We start from the raw sequence: 21310 nt of genomic DNA, 5'->3' as shown, positions 1-21310 counted from the left end.
ATAATATATATAAAAAAAAGTACTTACCTCTATGCCTATTAGTTTGCTTGTCGAACATCAGCATAGCATCTTCGATCTGGAATGTAAAGAAAATAATTTTGTTAGAGAAAGTCTACTTCAATTAAATATATAATTAAAAACCTTTAATCTCTAATTAATATTAATTCAATTAATTCAAAATTATACACACATGTATGTAGTACATGTGTATGTAATTTAATGTCAAATCGTTATTATTAGCAATTAGAAATTTAGGAAGCGAGAAAAATGGAATAGAATATTCGGCATAAAATTATTTCACAAAGCATTAAATTTGATATAAAGTAATGTTTCAAAACGACAATAAATCGATTCTGATGTTTATTTACACAGCAACGTACAACAGTGTTGCTGTGTATGCGAGATTGGTACATTGTTATTTTGCACGGCGAGACTTCAGTCGACAGATAGATATGAGTTACTCTGTATTTGCTATCCCTCACGTTCTCTACAAACAATTAGCGATTATCATATAAACTATATAATTAACTGCACAATGAAAAATTCGTGATAAGCAGTTATTAACCGAAATAAATATTTGTCACACACAATTAATTTATTCGGAATAGAAATCGAAGCGATGCAAAAGTTCCGTTCTGACATACCTACAATTATTCTCTCAACACATACATAATTCATATATACTTTCTTACATTAAAATTTATCTCGCGTGACTTAATTAATCGAACGATTAAAATAACGGAGTGCTGTATCAACCGTTTATTAATATTTATTGATATTGATACATTAAACAAAATATTCTCAGCATATTTGTACTATATAATTATATATATAACGATATAATTATATTATACAACTATACAATATAAATAAACTACTTAGGCCAAGCTCACTAGAAGAGAGGTTAAACCCTCGTTTCCTAAATTGTCTAGGAAATGAGGGCTAGAGGACTATAATTATGTATGACATAATGTGCGCGTACATCGTCATAATCTCTGCTTCTATTAAATAGGGTTAGTCGTTCTTGAAATAATAATATAAAGAAATTTTAATAATGTTACAAATTAATGAATTTTACATAGAGATAAAATTTATTTAAAGTGATTGATTTTTAAGCGGTCCCTAGAACACCAAAGTCGAATGACGAATAAAATCCTTTGTATCTTTATGGGGACTAGTACGTGTCGTAAAGCACAGCTGACCAGAGATTTACGGAGCATGTTGCTGGGAAAGGCGAAGAAGGGGTGGCCAAAGAATGGCGGGGATGGATGGCTCTATATATGGCCAAAGCGCGAGCCCCGAAGAGGCTCCGTAGGAAGAGCTAGTAGGATTTATGGGACAAGAGAAACAATAGAGGATTACCCTCACTCCTTCGGCTGATCATTTCTTCTCGCTCTCTCGCACAGTCCAGTAACTATCGATAGTCCTGTAGCGTTAGAATCGCGCGGTTCTTTTCGTGACATTTGAATAACCTTGTGAAAATTTCGTGTATTAAATAGACGTTTTTTTTTTATTTTTAAAGAATGTATTTTGCGCAAAATATAAAGATCATTGTATCTTAAATGTTCTAACAATCAAATTTGACAAGACCAAACAAGAAAACAAAAAATAATATAAACAGCAATACAAATAATAGAACGGACCAAGATAGGAAAATCTACATTTACATCGATAAACATTCATTTTATTATCACGTAATTTGGAAACATTTGTTGAACATTTAAGATAAAAACAAGACTTAATTATGTACAGAAAATTAAATAAAAACCTACAAACTGCTCTGTATTTAGACATCAACAATCAATTTAATATTTGAATTAGTGATAGAAGCCAAACTGATCCAACTCAATTTCTTGTATAATTTTAAACAGCACTAATCATATATGTATCTTGATACCAAAATGAAGAGATCTATAGAATAGAATTAATTAATTTAATTTCCGAAAAGCTCAATTACTAGTTAAATGCATCAAATGTTAAAAAGGAGAAAAATAACAGTTCTCACGTTCTCATTCTATTTTCTCGTCAGCTAGTGTAATAAAATTTTAATGAATTTCATGTGACGATCCTGCCGTAGCGAGAAAGTCGCAGAAAAATGCCAAGGGAATCGGGTGTCTTAGTTGACATTTGTTGCGACTTTTATTTTTCGAGAGGTGATATGCCTTTTTACGAGAAGGTTGACGGCAACGGACAAAACGAGGGGATGGGCGGGCTTTTAATGAAAACGCAAGAAGCATCACGGCGTAAGACAAGAAGACTCTGCCATCGTTGCTTATGCTTTTTCACCCTCTCTTCTCATAAAATGCATGTCCTTTCATTATTCCTTAATGCTGCAGTCTTCCTTGCGGCTGTTATACTGATGTACTCTCGACGGTTGAATTAGTCTGACGATGAGTCGATGCTTGTAATGATTCTCGTATGACAATGATTTCGATCAAGAACGTGATTTTTTCATTCCATAATCACGAGATTTCCAGAGTTTCTCAACTCTGATAGTATTTTTATTTATTCACTTGGGATTATATTTATTAAATAATAGCTTATAAAGAAAAAAAAGATACATATACATATACAAATATATAAGGATTAATAGAAAATATAAAAAAACAAAAAATTTTACTGAATATTTTTCTGAATCTTTACCTCTATTTCAATAATTCGATAATTCATCAGCTTTCTTCATTATTGTAATGTATTATTAATGTAATATTAATCCTTAAGTCAAAATACAGATAAAATTAATTAATTTTCATCCAACGAAAACAATAATTATTTCAGTCATCGAAATGTGTTCGATAATGGTATTCTTCTTTTTTAGCGCGAGAGTCTTCGCAAACAAGCAGTCGTGAATTTCCTCCATTATCTCGAATAATTATCGCGAGTCGCAATGCAGTTTTGCGGGTTTCGTGTGTATCGTTACATTGCGAGTATCTATTCCCTGCTATGTAATATTCAGCGCTCGACGCATTATGCATCCACGTATTTACTTCATTAAAAATACATTGCCCGGATGTGTTTAATATTGATTCAATATAAATTAATATAATTATCGTACGCAGTGCATTACCAGTAACGTCCATGAGAGATAATCGAATATTATAGGAAACGCTTGTTATTCTACTGTCGTTTACGTGCAAGCTGATTTTACGCACGATAAATGCCTACATCTTTCCTCCAATAATTTTCTATATATTACGCTTTTTTTTAATAAAAAAAGATCTGAAGCGATTTTTCGGTACAATAAACATATTCCAGCATAATAAATAATGTAGATTTATATATTAGGAATAATAATAAATTTAATCGCGTATTATGGAAGATTGTTTAAGACATTTCAATTACAGTTAAAATCATATTTTATAAACGTATTAAAGAAAAGAATTGTAACTCTAATTTATATAATTTTATATTTATTTACTTTTGTTTCTAAATCGTAAATCATAAACGCTGAAAGTTTTCGAGCAAAGGGAATTTTTTATGCGACTAATTTTTTTTTTAAATTAGTTAGATAATTACGATACTTTTCGATACTCTTTTGAATTGGATTATTTGGATTTGTTTGCTCATATTAAACTATCTAATTCGCACAAGTACATTTCCTGGATATCAATTGACTTTTGACAAGTGAAATTAACATTCCGTTCGAGGGAATAATTTCGTCGAGGAAGACAAGAGAATTTGTTGAGTTCGCATGCAGAATGACATTCTGAAGACACGTCGGTGTAACCTTAAGGCGATAACGGAGGAATGTAACGCGAATTGGCCTTGTAACTTGCCAAAACTTTTTCCCTTTACGTGAGCTCAGAAAATACGTAATACGGAAAGGTTATCGAGGAGAGGGAGAAGAAGAGAAAGCGAAGGGAAGACAGGAGTCGTCCCCGGAGAGCAATCGAGTTCTGGTGAGTGGGCGAGACGTACCTTATTACAAGTTCGATTCCACCGGTGTTACAGCTCTCGGTGGACCAAGCTGTAGATTGCTGTCTTACTGCCCTCGCCCTTTATATCGCGAGTCCCTCCCTTTCGAGACAAGGCCGTGTCATTTTCTCGACACCCTACTACTAGATTCCTACAGTGCGAGTGTGTCGCTTCCGAACCTTTCCGTTTGACCAACTACTTTAAAAAAGACGCGCGTAAAAGTGATTTTCTACGATTTTCTTGTCGACAAAGTCCTTCGACTCTTAAAATATACCGTTTTATTTCATAAATATGAAGTAAAAAAATATATGTATGTACATATATTTATCGCGCGTTCAAATTATTATTGTCATAATCCGCTTCATTGATATTGCATTGTAAAATAACAGCTGCGGATGTGCAGCCGGCTCGAATTTCCGATGCGTGCAATTACGTGCAATAAAGAGATAGCCAAAATAACGTAGGTACTGAAAATGCTCATTTTTCCGCGCTAATGATTATTATTAATAAGCACTGTCGAGAAGGAAATGCAGCTGACTTTTTGCAATAAACGTGCAATACGAATAAAATTGCATCGCGCAAATATAAGAATAAATCGTTGAAATGTCGAAATGATAAATTGATATATCACATTTACTCATGTGCATAAATATTTTCGTTCTTGTTCTCTCAGGAGGATATTTTTAGGCTTTTATTTCCCTCCAAAATATTGTAAGAAGCGTTTGAAAAAAAAAGAAAATACTCGCTACTGTTGCCAATAACGCCGCTCGGCAAACTTTACAGTCTCTATTTGCAATTCATCTGTTGATTTTATCCTACGTTTTCCATTGGATTTCGCTTCGCAACATTTTCCGGTTTGCCTTTACATTTTACGATAATCCCCGGGGACGCAGAGTAAAAAACTGTCATAGTTAAATATTTGCATTAAGAAGAGAACCATCAGAGAGAGCTAGCTAAGACAACCATTATGCGATTTATAGCGATAGCTCTAATTCGTCTTGTTAAAGTTTAAATTAGTTCCACCTCGTAATTTGGGACAACTGTTAAGTGTTTATAAAAAAAGGAACATAATTCATTTGTCACTCTTTTTCTCATTATCCACGTAATATCTGTCATAAAAAACTCTGAAGAATTTTGACTTTGGAAACCTTAAGGAGAAAACAGAGTTAGTGTCTAAAAAATGATGTTTAAAAATTTCTTGAAAAGTTCTCTCTCTTTCTCTTCTAGCGTGGTATGTCTATAAATCGAAATATCTGAAAATATGAGAGATATATTCGTGACAAATACGATTTATAAAGAAACTCAAGTTTTGAATCGGAAAAAGTAAACGATCCATCTTGAAGTGAGTAAACGCTCTCTCTCTCTCTCTCTCTCTCTCTCTTCGATCAATTCATCATATTACAAAACTCCACAATCCATGTATTCTGAACTCGCATGCTATGCGACTAAACTGCGAAATCTGCGCGTGAAAGCTAGAAGTTATCTCAATCGATCGCGACATCGAATCGAATGCAACGAGCCGAAACGGTGATTCCCATTTGAATTTGTTTCCTAGCTTCGCGATTCGCGTTGCAATACGATACGCGTATTCGAGTGCGCAAACGTGCATCCGCCATCCGAAGTGCCACTTCATGAAACTTATCACCAAAGTTCACAGAACCGGATACTTCGGTAACACGGGCTTCGGTGTGCTTAAATTCATTTTCGAACGCGGGGCATCGAGTTTCCACAAACCCCGTTTCTGCGTGCGGCTCTCGCATTGTGTGTGCGTGCGCGTGGGAGTGAATGTGTGCGCGTGTGGGCGTGCGCACCCTTTTTATTTTTGTTTCGCTTCTCCGTTCCTCGCTTGTCCCGAGCTCCCTTTTCGAAGATAAACGAGAACGAAGCGCACCCCCGCTTCGAGAACGCGCGCTCGACTCCATCGAGGTTTTATTTTTTTTCCGAGTTGATTAAAGCCCGCGCCGCGCGCGCGCGCGCGAGAGTTACAAAGTCGGATTCTATTACTTGTATATGCGGTAAAACAATTTACGGTCGCGGCTCATTTGCGGCAAAATTGCGGTTCGTGACGTCGTTGACGCACATTTTTAATTAATGCACTCATTGCGAAAATATATGTACGTACGTAAGTGCGGAAAATGCAGTTCGCGGGTTACTTTTTTTTAATTTTTTTAATATGCCTTCGTCATAGAAAAATATATATATTAATATGATATAAAATTCGCGCGCTCGTTGTATAAAATGGAATATCAAATCTCTCTTCGTCTCTCTCTCTCTCTCTCTCTCATTAATAGCCGAGAAGATTAATGATGCCACTTGAATGTCGCACTAAAGTTTCTAAAGTCGGCGCCGCGAAGTCCATTACATTTTACCACGTTACTCATTCAGAGTTAATATCCTAATCCGAGTATAGGAGGGAGCAGGGAAGCTATTTTGTTGCAATGTCACCAACTTAATCAACGTGTTTTCGACCGCTTCAATTTCACCGTCCGTGTTCCTCCGTGACTCATGCGATTTCGTTCGTTGGTCGCCCCGGGGCTGAATAATGATCCGGGAAGGGCGAGATAGAGGGCGAGGAACTTAAGTAGCTCGCGAGAAGCGGACACGCGGCGAGGGTCGGATCCGGTTATTCGACAACACGTAAGTCGACTCCGCCTATGTCGGTGTTTCCTCGGGACGAAAACTTCCCGGGAAAACTCCGAGCGCGCTTCTGACAAACAAATCGGCCGTCGGAGTTGCCGTCGCTTGCTGCTCGATACTTGATCGATATCGAGCCTCGGTCCCTCTCTCTTTTCGTATTCCGAAGGGATGATGCACGGAGTAGGTCGAGACTCGCAAGTGGAAAGGGCGGTTTTTCTCGCGGGGATAACTTTGGCGAAAAAAAGGAGAGAAATCTCCACTTTTTGGATCCTCGCGAACGAGAAGAGTCCCTCTTCCTTCAATGCGGAGGGATATATAGCACTTCTCTCTCTTGCCAACTCTCGGGGATAATAATGGTTCTCAGACCGCGACATCTGCTTGTTATTTTCAGATAAAATCGAGCCGCTTTACATACGCCATATCGTTGGAAAAATATCAATAACACGCTGCGGGCATATTAATATCGCCGAGAGAGAAAAAGTGAGTCCCTCTCTAGCAAGAGCATCAAATAAGTATCAACGTATCGGATAAATGTTTAGTATCGGAATCGCGGCGCGTTTCTCGCACGATCAAAACCACTCGATACGGCCATAAGTAATTGCGCGTTCGATATTCCTTTTTACGTATGTGGCATGAATATAGCGTACGACCTATGAATAACGGACGAACGTTCATGTTACATACGCTCGTCGCTAAATATGACCGTGTTCATATTCAACTCTAGATAAAACCCACGAGCAAACGACCGTACGTAGCGTTAAATGTCAAATGTGAATGCGATCTCATTTAGCACGCTAATTGTGAGGTACGAATGTGGGCCATAGACATTTTTTTCGATACAACTCCCTCTTTTATATTCATTGTACCCTATTCGTCATTCAATACAAACTCAATTTTAATTTATAGTTTTAACGTTTTTTTTTTTTTTTTTTATAAAATAAATACATATTTTCGTATTGTATATATTTTTTAAGCAATTTTTACAATTTTTTTATATTTGCTAGCTAAGATAATGATTGCGAATGACGATAATTTGTAAAATGCAAGATTATTACAAGTGTCAGATATTTCGCGCGAGAATTGTAGAGTCATTAATAATTGAGATTTATGCAATTATTCCGAAAGTTGATGTAAGTGTTCGAAACTGCGAGAGTTCGCGCTTGAAAAGACTTTGATTATTTCTCGTCTCCTTAAAGCTCGTCAAAGGTATTTTCGGCGTTCGTGATGCCATTCGGACAAGCATCGATTGCCTGCCAATGGTCGCTCCAAAGAAAGTACCATCTACCTAATCTCCGAACGAAGTAAGTTCGCTTTTCGCCCTCCGGTTACATCCTACCGACCTCTTTCTTACGCGAACGTCATTTGTAACTTCCAACCCTTTTCCTTTCAAATGCCGTAACATCCCGAGGATCGTTTTGCGCTCCTAAATCACATTCAAATACACGAAGAAACGCAGAAATATACCTTCTAACGTGAAAGAAAAGATTTCGATCAAAAATATTTTTATTTAGTAAGATTAATATAATTTATGCATACACATATATAGTATGCTATCACTTTGATTAATATCATTATTAGATAATATTGCGACATCTATTTAGCGATCTTTAATATCGCAAGTCGAAAGTTTTCTTACACGAGACATTTCTTATGAAACTCGCGTGTGAAAAATGTCCTTACGTAATCAAAAGATGTCTGTGTTCTGATCTAAAATTAAAAATCTGTTTTAACCTTGCAAAGAGAAAGAAATGAATGCTCAATGTTGCAGCGCGCGATAAGATTTAATATCGTGGCTTCTAGAACTGCTAAGAGACGAGATAAAAGCAATCTGTTCTCATCTATTTCAGAAGATATGCAAGTAGTAACAAAGCATTTTAGCCCGACCGACATGAAATAAAACCTTATTATCATATTTTGACGTATATATAGTATCATTTGGCGACTGTCATTTAATGTCCAGTTTTTTTTTGTGAAAAAATAAATATAGTAATAAGAATCTCAACTCCAGCTAAAACGAAATTAAATCTCTAATTAAATTAAATAATTCTACGTAAAACCACAAATGTATAAATGTTGGAATTAGAGTAAAACTTAATTTAAAAATGTGAGAGTTAATATTTTTTCTCAGCTACACATATATTTGCGCATGATCCAGAGGTTCGTTATTTTTATAAAATCCTTCATAAAGCGTGCACTTTTATTGATGCGCGCTATCAATTTCTCCAAACCTTTCAAGTACAATGAAAAACATTTTTTTATATTATAGGTGAAAATTGTTTGGTGTCAATTTTCCGATTGCAAACTGAAAAACACGCACGCCAATTTTTTGCGGTTCGACTAAACCCCCAGTTTTGAAGCGCGCCGAAACGTGCAATACGAGTACGCGATCGTCCATGGTCGCATTGTAAACATCGAAGATCAATTACTCCGACGATGACTGGCGATGAATAGTTCTGGCTTTTTATCCGTTTAGTCTCGCACAAAATTCATATTTCTCCTTTCGCGCGTGCACATCTATATAAACGCTCCGATCAGACATTTATACGTCACGTCGATGAAACCGGATGAGGCGATCACGAATTCCGTGTGTGTGTGTATGTGTGCTTGTGTCGATAATGAAAAGCATCGTAAATGCGAAACTTCCGTACGAGTTCGACGGTAGAGCTCACAAATCGTGATCGATCGCGGTCGAGCTGTGAACGGGCAAACATAACACATGATACTTCCGATCGCTGGACGAAATAACGGCCGACCGGAAGCTGCTCGTGCAAACAAATCGTTTACAGTCGGTACACTGAGACGCGCGTTTGTCGATGTGAAAAAAAACAAGCGGTCGCCCCCCTTTTTTCGTCCCTATTATTCTTTGACTCCCTCGTGCTTGTAGCGGCGTAATTTTCAACGCGATGCGTTTCGCACACGCGAATCGATCAATCGCGACGCACCACGTTTGCTGTCTACTACTATCATTGTACAATGTTTGCATCCGCACACAAGTGAAAACTGAATCGTGGGATACGGAAAATAATTTATTTGCCGGAAAAATAATTGGAGGTCCATTTACAAAACGCGATACGACCTCCTTCCTGCGCCCGCCCGTCAAACCTTTCGGCACCATCCTGCTTCCTCAACCAGGTACATAGGTAGATAGGTACCGGTTCGTGACCCGCGATGTGCCAGGTACGACTGGAGCCATCGCGGCCCGGCGGTATCAACGTTGGTATCTTATGTATTTCTCCGCGCCTTTTGCCTCCGCACGATAATTCATCGCGCTGCACGTTTCGATCGTGACGTCGGAGGTGGTACAGGTGGCAAATATATAGTAAGGCAATTCAAGTTTTACGGGATTCATAACATCTGCACTGAAAAAAAATTATCAAAATAATAAATATTTTTATTTCAATACTGCCTTATATAAATTATTTATTTGAAACAAATAAATATTTATCTGTTTTGAAAAGGATTTTCATAAATCAAATTAATATTTTTCAGATCAAATCAATATTATTAGTTTCAAGTAAATGATTTATTAGGCAGTATTGTGAAATAAATATTTTTTTCGAATTTAATAAATTTTTTTTCAGTGTGCAATACTTGCAATACTAAATATAATTATAGCAATCACTATAGGGAGGACACATGATTAAATAAAATTTTGTAGACAAAGATTTTTTATAATTAAACATATTTTTTTAATACTAAACTTTCTTCATAAATAGTGACTAAATAAAATAGAATCTGAATGTTTTTTTCCATCCTCTAATTTAAATATTGATACAAAACATATTTATTTATATATATAAATAAGAAAAAACAATCTCTTAATTTACGTGTTTATAAAAAAATATTATTTTTTAGATGTATTTTATTTATTTTTTACGAGATTCAGTTCTCGATCAATTTTCTCGAAAAAAGCTCATTTTAATAAGTATATTTTTGTTTTGCTATTTCTCTTTTCGCGTAAAGGAGAGATATCTGATAATGATTTCAGTTAGAATCAAATCAACATGCATATCCTTCGATCATTATCACTCACGCGTATAACATTTAATCAAGAGTTTATGTTATCGGATATCGTTTTCCGATTGACTATCTTGGATTAAATTCACAATGTAATAGAGAGTTCCAGTAGATACCTTTTGAGATATTCTGCATGCAAATTTCTATTTAACGATTCGTCAGTAACTCTTCGATATACACATACCTACATCTGTTTAATCACAATGAACAGTGATTCTTAATCATAATCAAGTGGACTTGTAAATCAAATGGAATTGCAAATTTACAATTAATTTTTTTAATTAACATTATTTTCTACAATAATATACAGTAAAAGTTTGACAAATTTTATTAATAAATTAATATACATTTTTTCAATTATTTTTTCCTTTGTATAAAATTCTATTATTTGTTTAATATAAACGCGAAAAATAAGAAAAAATGGAATTTCGTAATTAGATGATATTATAATCGATTTTATTTATGACACGAAAAGGAGAAAAATATCCATCCATAATTTGAATTAATCCATTGTATACTTTTTGGATTATTTTTGTCAAAAATATTGTAGGAAAGAGAAAAGTAACGACCGATACTGAATTTAAAAAAAAATACATGTGGGCATTCGCCCAACCAAACAAAATAATGCAGGCGCTATAACGTTTCTATTCGTTCGTAAAATGCACGTCCGACTATACCATTGTTTAAAAAATATGTGGCTGAACTGTATTGATAGTGCTTTTGTGCTGAATGAAAAATTGGTGCCAGATCATCACTCATTCAGAATCACTATTAATATTAGCAACGACTCTTTCACTGTTAATTAGTTTTTTCATCGTTATTAAAGCAGATTACAATAAAACGTAAATAAATTCTACAACATTTTATCCTGAAGATATGGTTCTATACTACATAATAAAATACATATTAAAAAATATAAAAAAATACAACACACATGGCTACTTAAAATATCTTGTTAGAATTAATTAGTAAAAGATTATTTGCATAGAATAAAATATTATAGATTTAAATTCATTCATGCAAACTTTTATATATAGATCTTAATTTGATTTATATAAAAATGATTCAATTTAAATGTCCTATAAAAATTGTAATTTTTTTCAGAATATAATTAGAAAATTCAAATTCGTATACAATCGCTGGACTTTGTGCCGATTAATTAGTTATGCGAAGAGTTTCGCTACGGTTTTGCAGGATTAGTTATGGACTTTGGAATAGGTGCGCATAGTGGACCGACGAAGCAGCGCGAGCACCGCTCACAAACTTCGGTAAACAGTTTAGCCAATGTATATTAAGACGCTAACTTTACCACCAATTTGCACAAAGTGCTCGTAAACTGAACTGGCGTACCACGTGCTGCGCGGCCTCCGGAACTACCGCGGCTGATTTCGTCGTGAGAGCTTCGACAAGATGCTGAGATGAGAACCACACGAGAACTCTTGGCTAAACCGTGATTAAAATTTTCATGTCTCAGCATTTTCTCGCAAGATTATCGTAAAACATTTCTATGTTATAATATATTTATCATAAACCAATTATTTTCTTTTTACCTAGGAGAGATTATAGTTTATATCTATATATATATATTACCATATTAAAAGAGTAAATTGCAGATGACATCAAGCTTTTTCATTAAACAGTTTTAAATTAATATCACGCATTAAGCAAATAATAGTAAATTTATCTTCTCTTTATGTGTATTTTTTCTGATAATATTATATTAATAAAAATTCGTGAAAAAATGTCACATGTGAATAAATTGAGTTTATTTGATCTGATATAATATGATTTTCATTTGCTGATTAATTTAGTTGGCACAAAAACGTACCTGAAAGATTTACATGTCTATAATAATAATTATATCGATATCTCACAGCAAAAGCCTCTCGTTATCTTCAATCCTTTTAAAAATAGAGAATACATGATCCATGATTTCTACTGAATCTGGTTAGGGTAAAGTAATGCTATAGCGTGATTATCTTCATTGTCACTACAGAGGTGTCGGTTTGACTCATTCCTGTGAAGGGGTCAGATATGGAAGTGACAGTTAGGGGGCTGCGTTCTGTAATCTTCAAGGGCTTCTTAATGCCATTACTTCTGATTTTGTCTCGACAGAAGTAGTGATATCTTTAGTTAGCTTATTCGTGTCTCTATTAAACGCGCATGGCGTAATAAACGCAATATATCTATCTCGTGTTTTTAATTTTTAAGAAAAAATTTAAATTTAATAATTTAAGTTTCTGTAATTTCTCGAAGAGAGATTTATTCATTAGGAGAGTTTTAAATTTTTATCCCACTTTTTTTGTAAAAATTATAATGCGGTGATGCGTTAGCAATTAATAAACAAAATAATGAGTATACGGAATCACGATGATCGCATTGTTTATCGAGTTTACGATGTAACAGCTTTAAGTAACCATCGTTATACTGAGTGTTTCGTAAAATTTACCTTAAACTTCGAGAGTATTATTCTCTGATGAATATGTAGGCGATTTCCGCTTAACAAAGAATCGATCGGATGCTATTTCTCTCTCTCTCTCTCCCCCTCTCTCTCTCTCTCTCTTTCTCTGGGCAACTTTTTAATTATAAAGTTTAAATATCCTGCTAATTAAGTCTCATATTAAACTTCTTAAAGCAAAATCCTCTTAAAGCTGACTAAAGAATAAGATTTTATCATACATTTGCAGGATTGAAGCTTAATTTCTATAGGAGGCTTTTTAATTTTCAAGCCTAATCAACGCTCTAATTATGCAGCAATTTCAATTTTTAAAAAGAAGCGATTTCGAGATGTCTCTCTCTCTCTCTCTCTCTTTCACGAAATACCCCTATGTGCTCGTTACATTCTAATCGATCGACGCCGAAGTCAAGACGATTCGGACAGGTCTTTTTTTCCGCGTTTTCATTTCCGAGCCAGAATGGTTTATTCAGTATACGTCAACCTCGTTTCGCGTTGGCCGTAAAAGGATAATCGCGTCCTTCCAGACCGATCCGCGCAGACATCCGGCTCGAGCGCGCATTCTTCGGGGTACGTAACATGAAGTATTCAACGTGCGACAGAGCCGTATGTCGGAGCATCGTCGCTTAAGTAAAGAGTATTACAGACACAAGGGCGTCTTGTCGAGGAAAATGCAAAAAAATGCACCTGCATCTTTTCAACTCTTGGAGAGAAAAGAACAAAAAAGATTTAATCGAAAACTACGGTTCTACGAAACTACGTTATGTAATTTATTGCTTATTTTAAATATAAATTTTCTACAATTTTTTTAAAAACGTGATTTTGATAAACTATAAATTTTAAAATAAATTGAACTTTTTCTGTGTTTATAATATGCGTAGAATTGATAAATTTTCAAATCTTTATTCGTCCAGATTTTCTCTTTCTCTTCTGCTTTTTATAAGCACTATTTTTTCCATTTTTAAATCTTTAATCCTTTCACGCCTCACTCTGTTTTTTGTTCTACTCTTCATAAACGTAGCTAAGTTTTATCAGGTTAATATCGGCCTTGCATGCTAGGTTCGAAGAGAATCGCTCGTAAAGTCAGCCTAAAGTCGCGACAGGTCAATAATTTGTAGCGCACGCGTTCCCCGGCTTGCATGTACATACGTACGTATGTATATGTGTGTGTATGTGTGTGTGTGTGTGTGTGTGCTGCTAGGAGCACCGTGACTTTGCATTAAGCACCAAGCTCAACCCGGCCGAGCGGAAACCAAGCCGCGCTAATAATGACAGCGATAGCAACGCGGGTCCTGTACGATCGTGGGTTTATAATTGAATGCGTGTACGCACGTGCACAAGCATATTTGCACTCTAGCTCGTCTAACCATAAGACCTCTGGTGTGTACTACCTTCATAGACAATCTCGGAGAACCTTCCCGACCGTTCTGATGATAAACGCTATCGTGACATTTTTTACTTGCCAAAAGGAAATAAATTAATCGCTTGTGACAATCATATCGCATAATAAAGATAAAAAAAGAGAACTTTATAAAAATGATATAATCTTATATGTTGGATATTACAAGAGGTATATTTAGATTTTCACGCAAAATATCATAACGCTTTTAATAAAACTTATTAATTAAAGCTTAAAAATTTGTAACTTTTTAATGAAAACAATTAGTTTTCTTCTTTCTCTATAATTTTTCATGAAATAAATACAAAGCAACAAATATACAGAAAGTATTAAAAATCATTTATTATTTTTCAATTATAAATTCTCTGAGACGCATTTAAAATTAATTTCGTTCTATTGAAAATGAATGAAAAATTTAATAATAAAAATATGAAATATTGAAATTCAAAGAATTTTAATGAAGAATTTTTAGAAGATTAAAAGAAAAAGAGAAGAAAAAATAGATAAATAAAATTCGTCGGATTTAATTACACCTTATTGTTTACCTTAATTTAGAATATTTAATGACAAAGATAGAAAACAAATTGCGAGTTTTGAACTTAGTTTGCTGTAACTAATAAAATATTTTCATATACAAGAGTTTCATTTTATTCAATCAAAAGTGAAAACGCCAACTAAGGATTTTCATATATCAAGAGATTATATAAATCAAAGAAAATACAAGAGGAGAATGAAGAAATTAATTTGATCAAAATAGCAGACAGTTCAGAATGTGTTACAGAAATAATTTCTTCGATATCTCAGCGTGTGCGATATATATCGATCTCCGCGAAGATGGTGAGAACGCGATATTCGAATTCCGGCGAGGCGGAACGAAAATGAGGGCAGCAAAAATTTAGAAAGAATAGATTATAGCGCAGGGTAAACGATCGGCGTATATAGGGGAGCAGTCGAGTATAAGTGGACTCCAGGGGGATGGTACAAACGGGAATTTAGTCTGGCTCTACACCTCATAAATTTGAGTTATTCTTGCGGCCTCGTTTTCTTTCCCTCTCCCCCTTTTCCACCCCCCGTGCTTCACCAAGCTTCGTTCCACCTTTGCTCCTTCCCAATCCGACTTTACCGCGTTCTTAAGGATTCTCCAGGAAGTGAGTTATTGTCGCCCTCGGCTCCGGCCTCGCAAAGGGCTCGCTTTTCTTCGGGAAAAATATTAGCAATGATACGCCCGATATTTCACACGCGGCTTCCGAGTAAAGAGGCACTGCGCGCGTTTTCGGCACATGAACGTCACTCTGTCGTAAACAACGAGAAACGTGACTGGAATATTTCTGAAAAGAAGAGAAAGTAATTCTGTGGATGTGTGTGTGTTGTGAAAATTTCTCAAGAATGATATAAGCATAATCTCGTATATGGTATGAGATTATTATACAAAGACTTTTATTCCAAAGCAATGTAGGAGTTTGATATAAAATTAATTAAATAAAGATTCAAAACCATGCAAAAATCCAATGCGTATACAGATAAATTCTTTACGTAAATATTGAATAATATTTATAAATTCAACAAAACAAAATATTAATTAAAATTATATTGTGCTGCTTCGTATTTAACAGATGACAGTTCAATATACGATGCTGAATATCTTTGACCATTAATTAAAGAGAAAAAAAATAATACAATTATAGTGTATATATAAAAATTGTGACTTTTATAAAAATAATTATAAATTAATAATAATAATATTAGCTAATAATTTATAAAAAGATGTTTGCAAGAACTAATTAAGACAGATTACAACGAGTTTAAACATGTTAACTAATCGTGCCAACGTGTAGACCGAGTAAATTATCTACTTGATCCAAGTAAATAGCACCTTGGGCTAATCATCTTGATCAAGCCACAGGTGATTGATTGAATTATATCTAATAATTTGGCTCGATTATTCGCCAAAATTCAACTCGGATGAAGAATATCGAAATGTAATAACATTTTATATATAAAATATCCGAGTTGACGATTCGTTTCTGAAAATCCTCGCGAATGCATAAAAAAAGGATAGAAACGAAGAGCGAGAGAGGAAATTTTCCTCTATCCGCGGGACAAACAAACCACTGGAAAAGGATTGCAATATTGAAAGCGTAAGAAGGTGTTTGCTGGAAAAGTACCTACGGTATAGGATTCCACTCGAGTGTTCTGTTCACCGATTGGTGGACAAACAGTTGCCGTTGACGAGGTAAGCGTAAGACGACAACGACGAGAACACGACGTCGACACGACTAAGAAGTACCTCTTGCTCCACCTCCTTCTCTTCTTCTTCTTCTTTTTTTCCCTTCTTTTTTTTCCAATCGGCGGAGAAGGCTAACTTCGTGCGACTAGCAGCATCTCGCGAATGCTACGGACTTTCTTTGGCAATCTTTTTAATTGTATTGTCGCGAAAGTCGGTGATAGAAAAGTTCGTCCGGCTGCTCGCTCGTAGAGAATCCGTTCTCTCGCCGATTCTTTCTCTCCACGTTTTCTACCTCTTCCTCTTTGAGTACTCCTCCATCGCGGCTTTTTCCGCTTTTCTCTTTACTTAGTTTTTACTTCTTATCCGAACTCGTACTAACTAGAGTAAACAGAGATACATAGAGAAATGTCCCGCTAATTTTCTGAGTGCATCCCACGAGATCCCATTTGTTGGTCGTCGTCATTATGAACTCTAGATTAGACACATCCCCAATGGCTTTGTAAATGGTGTAACGCAAGTGATGATAAATACTGTATAGTGAACTATTCAATATTATTTTGTTATGCATCAAAAATTAGTACGTAAAGCGTTATTAAAATAGAGTTTGAATAAATCTCGATTAATTATAATATTTTAGAGTAAAGGTGAAATAATAGATGTGTTTTCTGTAAAAGTCTTATTTTCGAAAACAATGATCTTTTAGTAAAATAGATATTTCGCGTAATTAATATTTTCTCTATCCAAAATAGATTTATCTACTTAAAGTATAAATTATATACGAGAGCAAAATATTATCGATCATGGTGTTTGCAGAAACAAAATATAGGTACAGCCAACAATTTAAATTTTAATCTTACTAATATTTTATGCAAATTGTTAATAGTTTCTATCAAGTCATCGTATATAAACCGGTTTTATAGTATCTACTTAAATGAGAGTGGCGCGTTCACATACACACTTACACACACACCCTGTATGCATTCCGGGGTTAATTCAGTTTATGTTCCCTACCTCGAAGTCTTTTCGAAGCTTCGCAATCTCCAAAAGTTTCGGTCGTGAAGTCGCGCGGGTTGTCGGGAATGATGGCAACAGAGTACAAGAGTGTCGGCTCGAAGAAGATGCAGACGCGAAACTGAGAAGAAACGGGAGGAGGAAGGCGAAGAGTTAGGCGAGGATGCTTTTATCCTCCCCACGGGCAACTATCCCCCTAACAACACCTGTATCTCGTCGACACCTGTAGCGCACCGACTCTCTTCGAAAGGAATGAGGGAAGGGGCTTGTCGAGCGAGGGATGAAGAGAATGGGCGAAGAAGGAAGAGAGGTATAATAAATTACGCGGCCACGAGCGCAGAAACAACGGGATAATAGTGGAATCGATGGATTATGTGATACACCGGAGAGAAAGAGAGAGGGCAAAGCGAAAAGCCATTCTTATACCTTTTTTCGATATCGCGTTTTTCTTGCGGTATCGCGGATACACGTCCTCGATCCTTTTCCTCCTCTCTCTTGTACGTGCACATTTCCCGACGATAAACGCGAAGCATGACACAGCTGTAACGTTCTCTCGCGTGTGCTCCGTTATGAAATTACATTTATAGAGAGCTCACTAGATTAAAGCGATTACATCGTTATTGGGTTTTCGCTAAAACGCGATAAACGCAAATTTCGCGAATTGCTTCGGGACCTCATTTATGAGAAATTCGCTTTAGCAATTTTCTGTACAGGTACGACTGACTGCATGAGATCGGATGGTAAATCGAATTTTTGCAATCAAGATATTGCTCTCCGAATCGTTCTTAATCACTTTATAATTCTTGCCATTTTCTATGGAAACAATTATTCTTGTATGATGTTTGACCTTTGTATTTCTTGCTTGAATTTTTAATTCCGATTTGACCTCAGTCTTCAGTTCAACTCGCGGTTTATTTTTTTATCTCATCAAATCTTTACACGATTAATAGTTGCTCGAGACTGTTTTGACAATGGTCTCTCTTTTGGAATAATTAAAAATTATTTTCAAAAACAAATTAATATTTTTCCAACTTTCACGGGCAGTTTGGAAAGCAAAATGTGCATCAGATAAAAAAACAGCTTCGAATCGTTCGATTTAAAAATGGATATCGATTTCGCGAAAAACATCAATGGAGATAATACTCGACGGGTGCGAACGATAGAGCATGCAAGAGCGATGCACGAGATGTGGGTTGAAAGAAATATTTTTTTATTTCATCAAATCTTTTAATGATTAATAGTTGCTCGAGACTGTTTTGACAATGGTCTCTCTTTTAGGATATTTAAAAATTTTTGCATTATTTTCAAAAACAAATTACCATTTTTCCAACTTTCACGGGCAGTTTGGAAAGCAAAATGTGCATTAGATGTAGAATCATCTTCGAATCGTTCGATTTAAAAATGGAGAAAAAGTGGATATCGATTTCGCGAAAAACATCAATGGTTTTGACAATGGTCTCTCTTTTGGAATATTAAAAAATTTTTGCATTATTTTAAAAAACAAATTACCATTTTTCCAACTTTCACGGGCAGTTTGGAAAGCAAAATGTGCATCAGATATAAGATCATCTTCGAATCGTTCGATTTAAAAATAAATATCGATTTCGCGAAAAACATCAATGGAGATAATACTCGACGGGTGCGAACGATAGAGCATGCAAGAGCGATGCACGATATGTGGGTTGAAAGAAAGAGGAAAAGAGAGCGCGAGAGAGAGAGAGAGAGAGGATACATTGGACGGTCGCCGCAACATACGTCGAAAACAGAGTAACAAATCATAAGCGGGTATACGGCGGTGCCAGTGACCATTGGCCGCAACGAATAATAGACGGGTATAGCCGATGTCGAGTATCGATACGTCGGACAATCGAAATGAAGGGCTGCACACGGACCGTGAAAGCGGAGCTGGTAACCATCCCCCGACGGACGAAGCGGCAGGGTTGGGATAGCTGTCCCCCTCGATACCAACCAACCCCCCCCCCCTTTACCTCGCTATCGACCCCCCACGTTCCACCCACATGGGACGCGATTCGATTGCGAAGCGCTATCCGTACCGACCTTCTCTATCAGTTAGTAACCATCTCTTGCCAATTCCCTTGCTCGCTCGTATTTCGCTTTTTTTTTTTTTACCCTCTTCCTCACGAATGTGTTCTCTAAAGGGTGTTCCCGACTTATCGCGTAACCTTTATCACAGATAGTATAAGGACGGAGCTGAGTAGAAGTGCGTTGCGGAGCCGAGATACTTTCGGATAAAATAATCGTGTATCTCAATTATATCTTAACCCTCGGTTACCTCTCTGGGTTACGTTAACCCATATCGAAAATGATTTTTTCGGAATTTTAGAAGATCGCTTTTTATTTTTTCTCAAATATCTCGAGTATCGATTGAAAAAAAAAAATACTTCAAAATCGCTTCATTAGATCCAGAAATATAAACAAAAGAAGAGACTCTGGGTTACTCTAACCCATTAAAATCCCAAATCTCGGTCTTAATCTCGTGGTGATTTATACAACAAACTTGTATATTCAACTCGGCTTATCGATCTTTCGCTCTCTCTCTCTCTCCGGAATTCCCTTAATCCTTATAAAATAATAACGGTAGAATATTATGATAAACGATATATTAAGATAAACGATCCGGACCATAAGGTGACTCGCGGAAACTCGCGGTACTTTACTCCCGAAATACCGTATTCCGGTATACGGCGTGATAAAAATCATGTCGAGTGCAAGGAGAGTTAATATCGCATCACGGGCTCATATATGCGCGCCGGAATATGCAGATGTTGCACATCGGGCGGGAATTGCGAGCATAACCTTGGTCGGCTACGTCGACGGCGGAGAGTCTAGCGGGAGCGATTTCCCGCGGAACCGGTTATATACATGTCATTCGTTGCATGATTAATCGTTTAATTAGCGGCAGTGTTATGGCAGCACGGTTCCAGTCCTCCATCCCCTTCTGCCGGGTTGCAGAGCGCAGCCACCGTGTCACCAGCGGAGCATCCCCCATGCCGAAGGGAGGGTGGCCGGGGCTGGCTGGGTTCTCGAACTGACTATTAATCGTACCGCGACGGCTATAGTCGCTTCCGGACCGGAAGTTTCGCCCGCGTGAACGTAGGCAACGAACTTTCCCGAGAGAGGAAACGCCTCGCGCCGAGGAAGCCGATGAGCGGAGAACGGGGATTTATAGTCATCCTGTGCGGAGTATATAGCGTTAGGTGCGCTTTTCTTTCTCCGTTCTACAATGTGGAGACCGTTATCGGTAATATACTTCGTCCCGCGTACTTTTGTTCCCCGTAGTAGTCGCAACGAGAACTAGAATTCCCGACAATAGATTATCCAGTTGTACTTTGGAACATTAAACATAAATATCACTTATTGCGTAATGTATATATAAGTTCAATGCATTAAATCTGGAATTGTTTCACCAATATCTTAAAAAACCAGCGAATTTAATTAAACCTACCCTCTCAAAAATGATGTATAAAAAAAAAAGAGCTCTGAAAAGTAATCCGAAATTCTCACGTCGAACGGAGCTTTCCTCGATAACGCTTAACATCGCCCAGTAATCCACGAGACAATTTACCAACTTCCAAGAACAACATAATTATTTACGCAAGCTTAAGAGCTCGCTGCTCGACGAAAGTGA

At 36.3% G+C, this 21310-nt stretch overlaps 1 protein-coding gene across 4 annotated transcripts in view; it reads right to left on the bottom strand.

Annotated features, from left to right (window-relative positions):
* The window catches only part of Rbp6 (RNA-binding protein 6), a 590474-nt gene that overhangs the window by 121655 nt on the left and 447509 nt on the right, over positions 1 to 21310 (bottom strand). For all 4 annotated transcript variants that reach the window (XM_029311221.2, XM_029311220.2, XM_029311223.2 and 1 more), the window contains one exon: positions 28 to 76. In XM_029311221.2, the coding sequence (XP_029167054.1) occupies positions 28 to 76 (49 nt within the window). The remainder of the gene's footprint in view (positions 1 to 27; positions 77 to 21310) is intronic.

Source organism: Nylanderia fulva, unplaced genomic scaffold, assembly GCF_048542155.1.
Source record: "Nylanderia fulva isolate GAGA-0341 unplaced genomic scaffold, ASM4854215v1 Scaffold28, whole genome shotgun sequence".
In the NCBI taxonomy this organism is placed as follows: Eukaryota; Metazoa; Arthropoda; class Insecta; order Hymenoptera; family Formicidae; genus Nylanderia; species Nylanderia fulva.
Note: the sequence above shows the minus strand (reverse complement) of the source record. Positions and strands in the feature narration are given on the sequence as shown.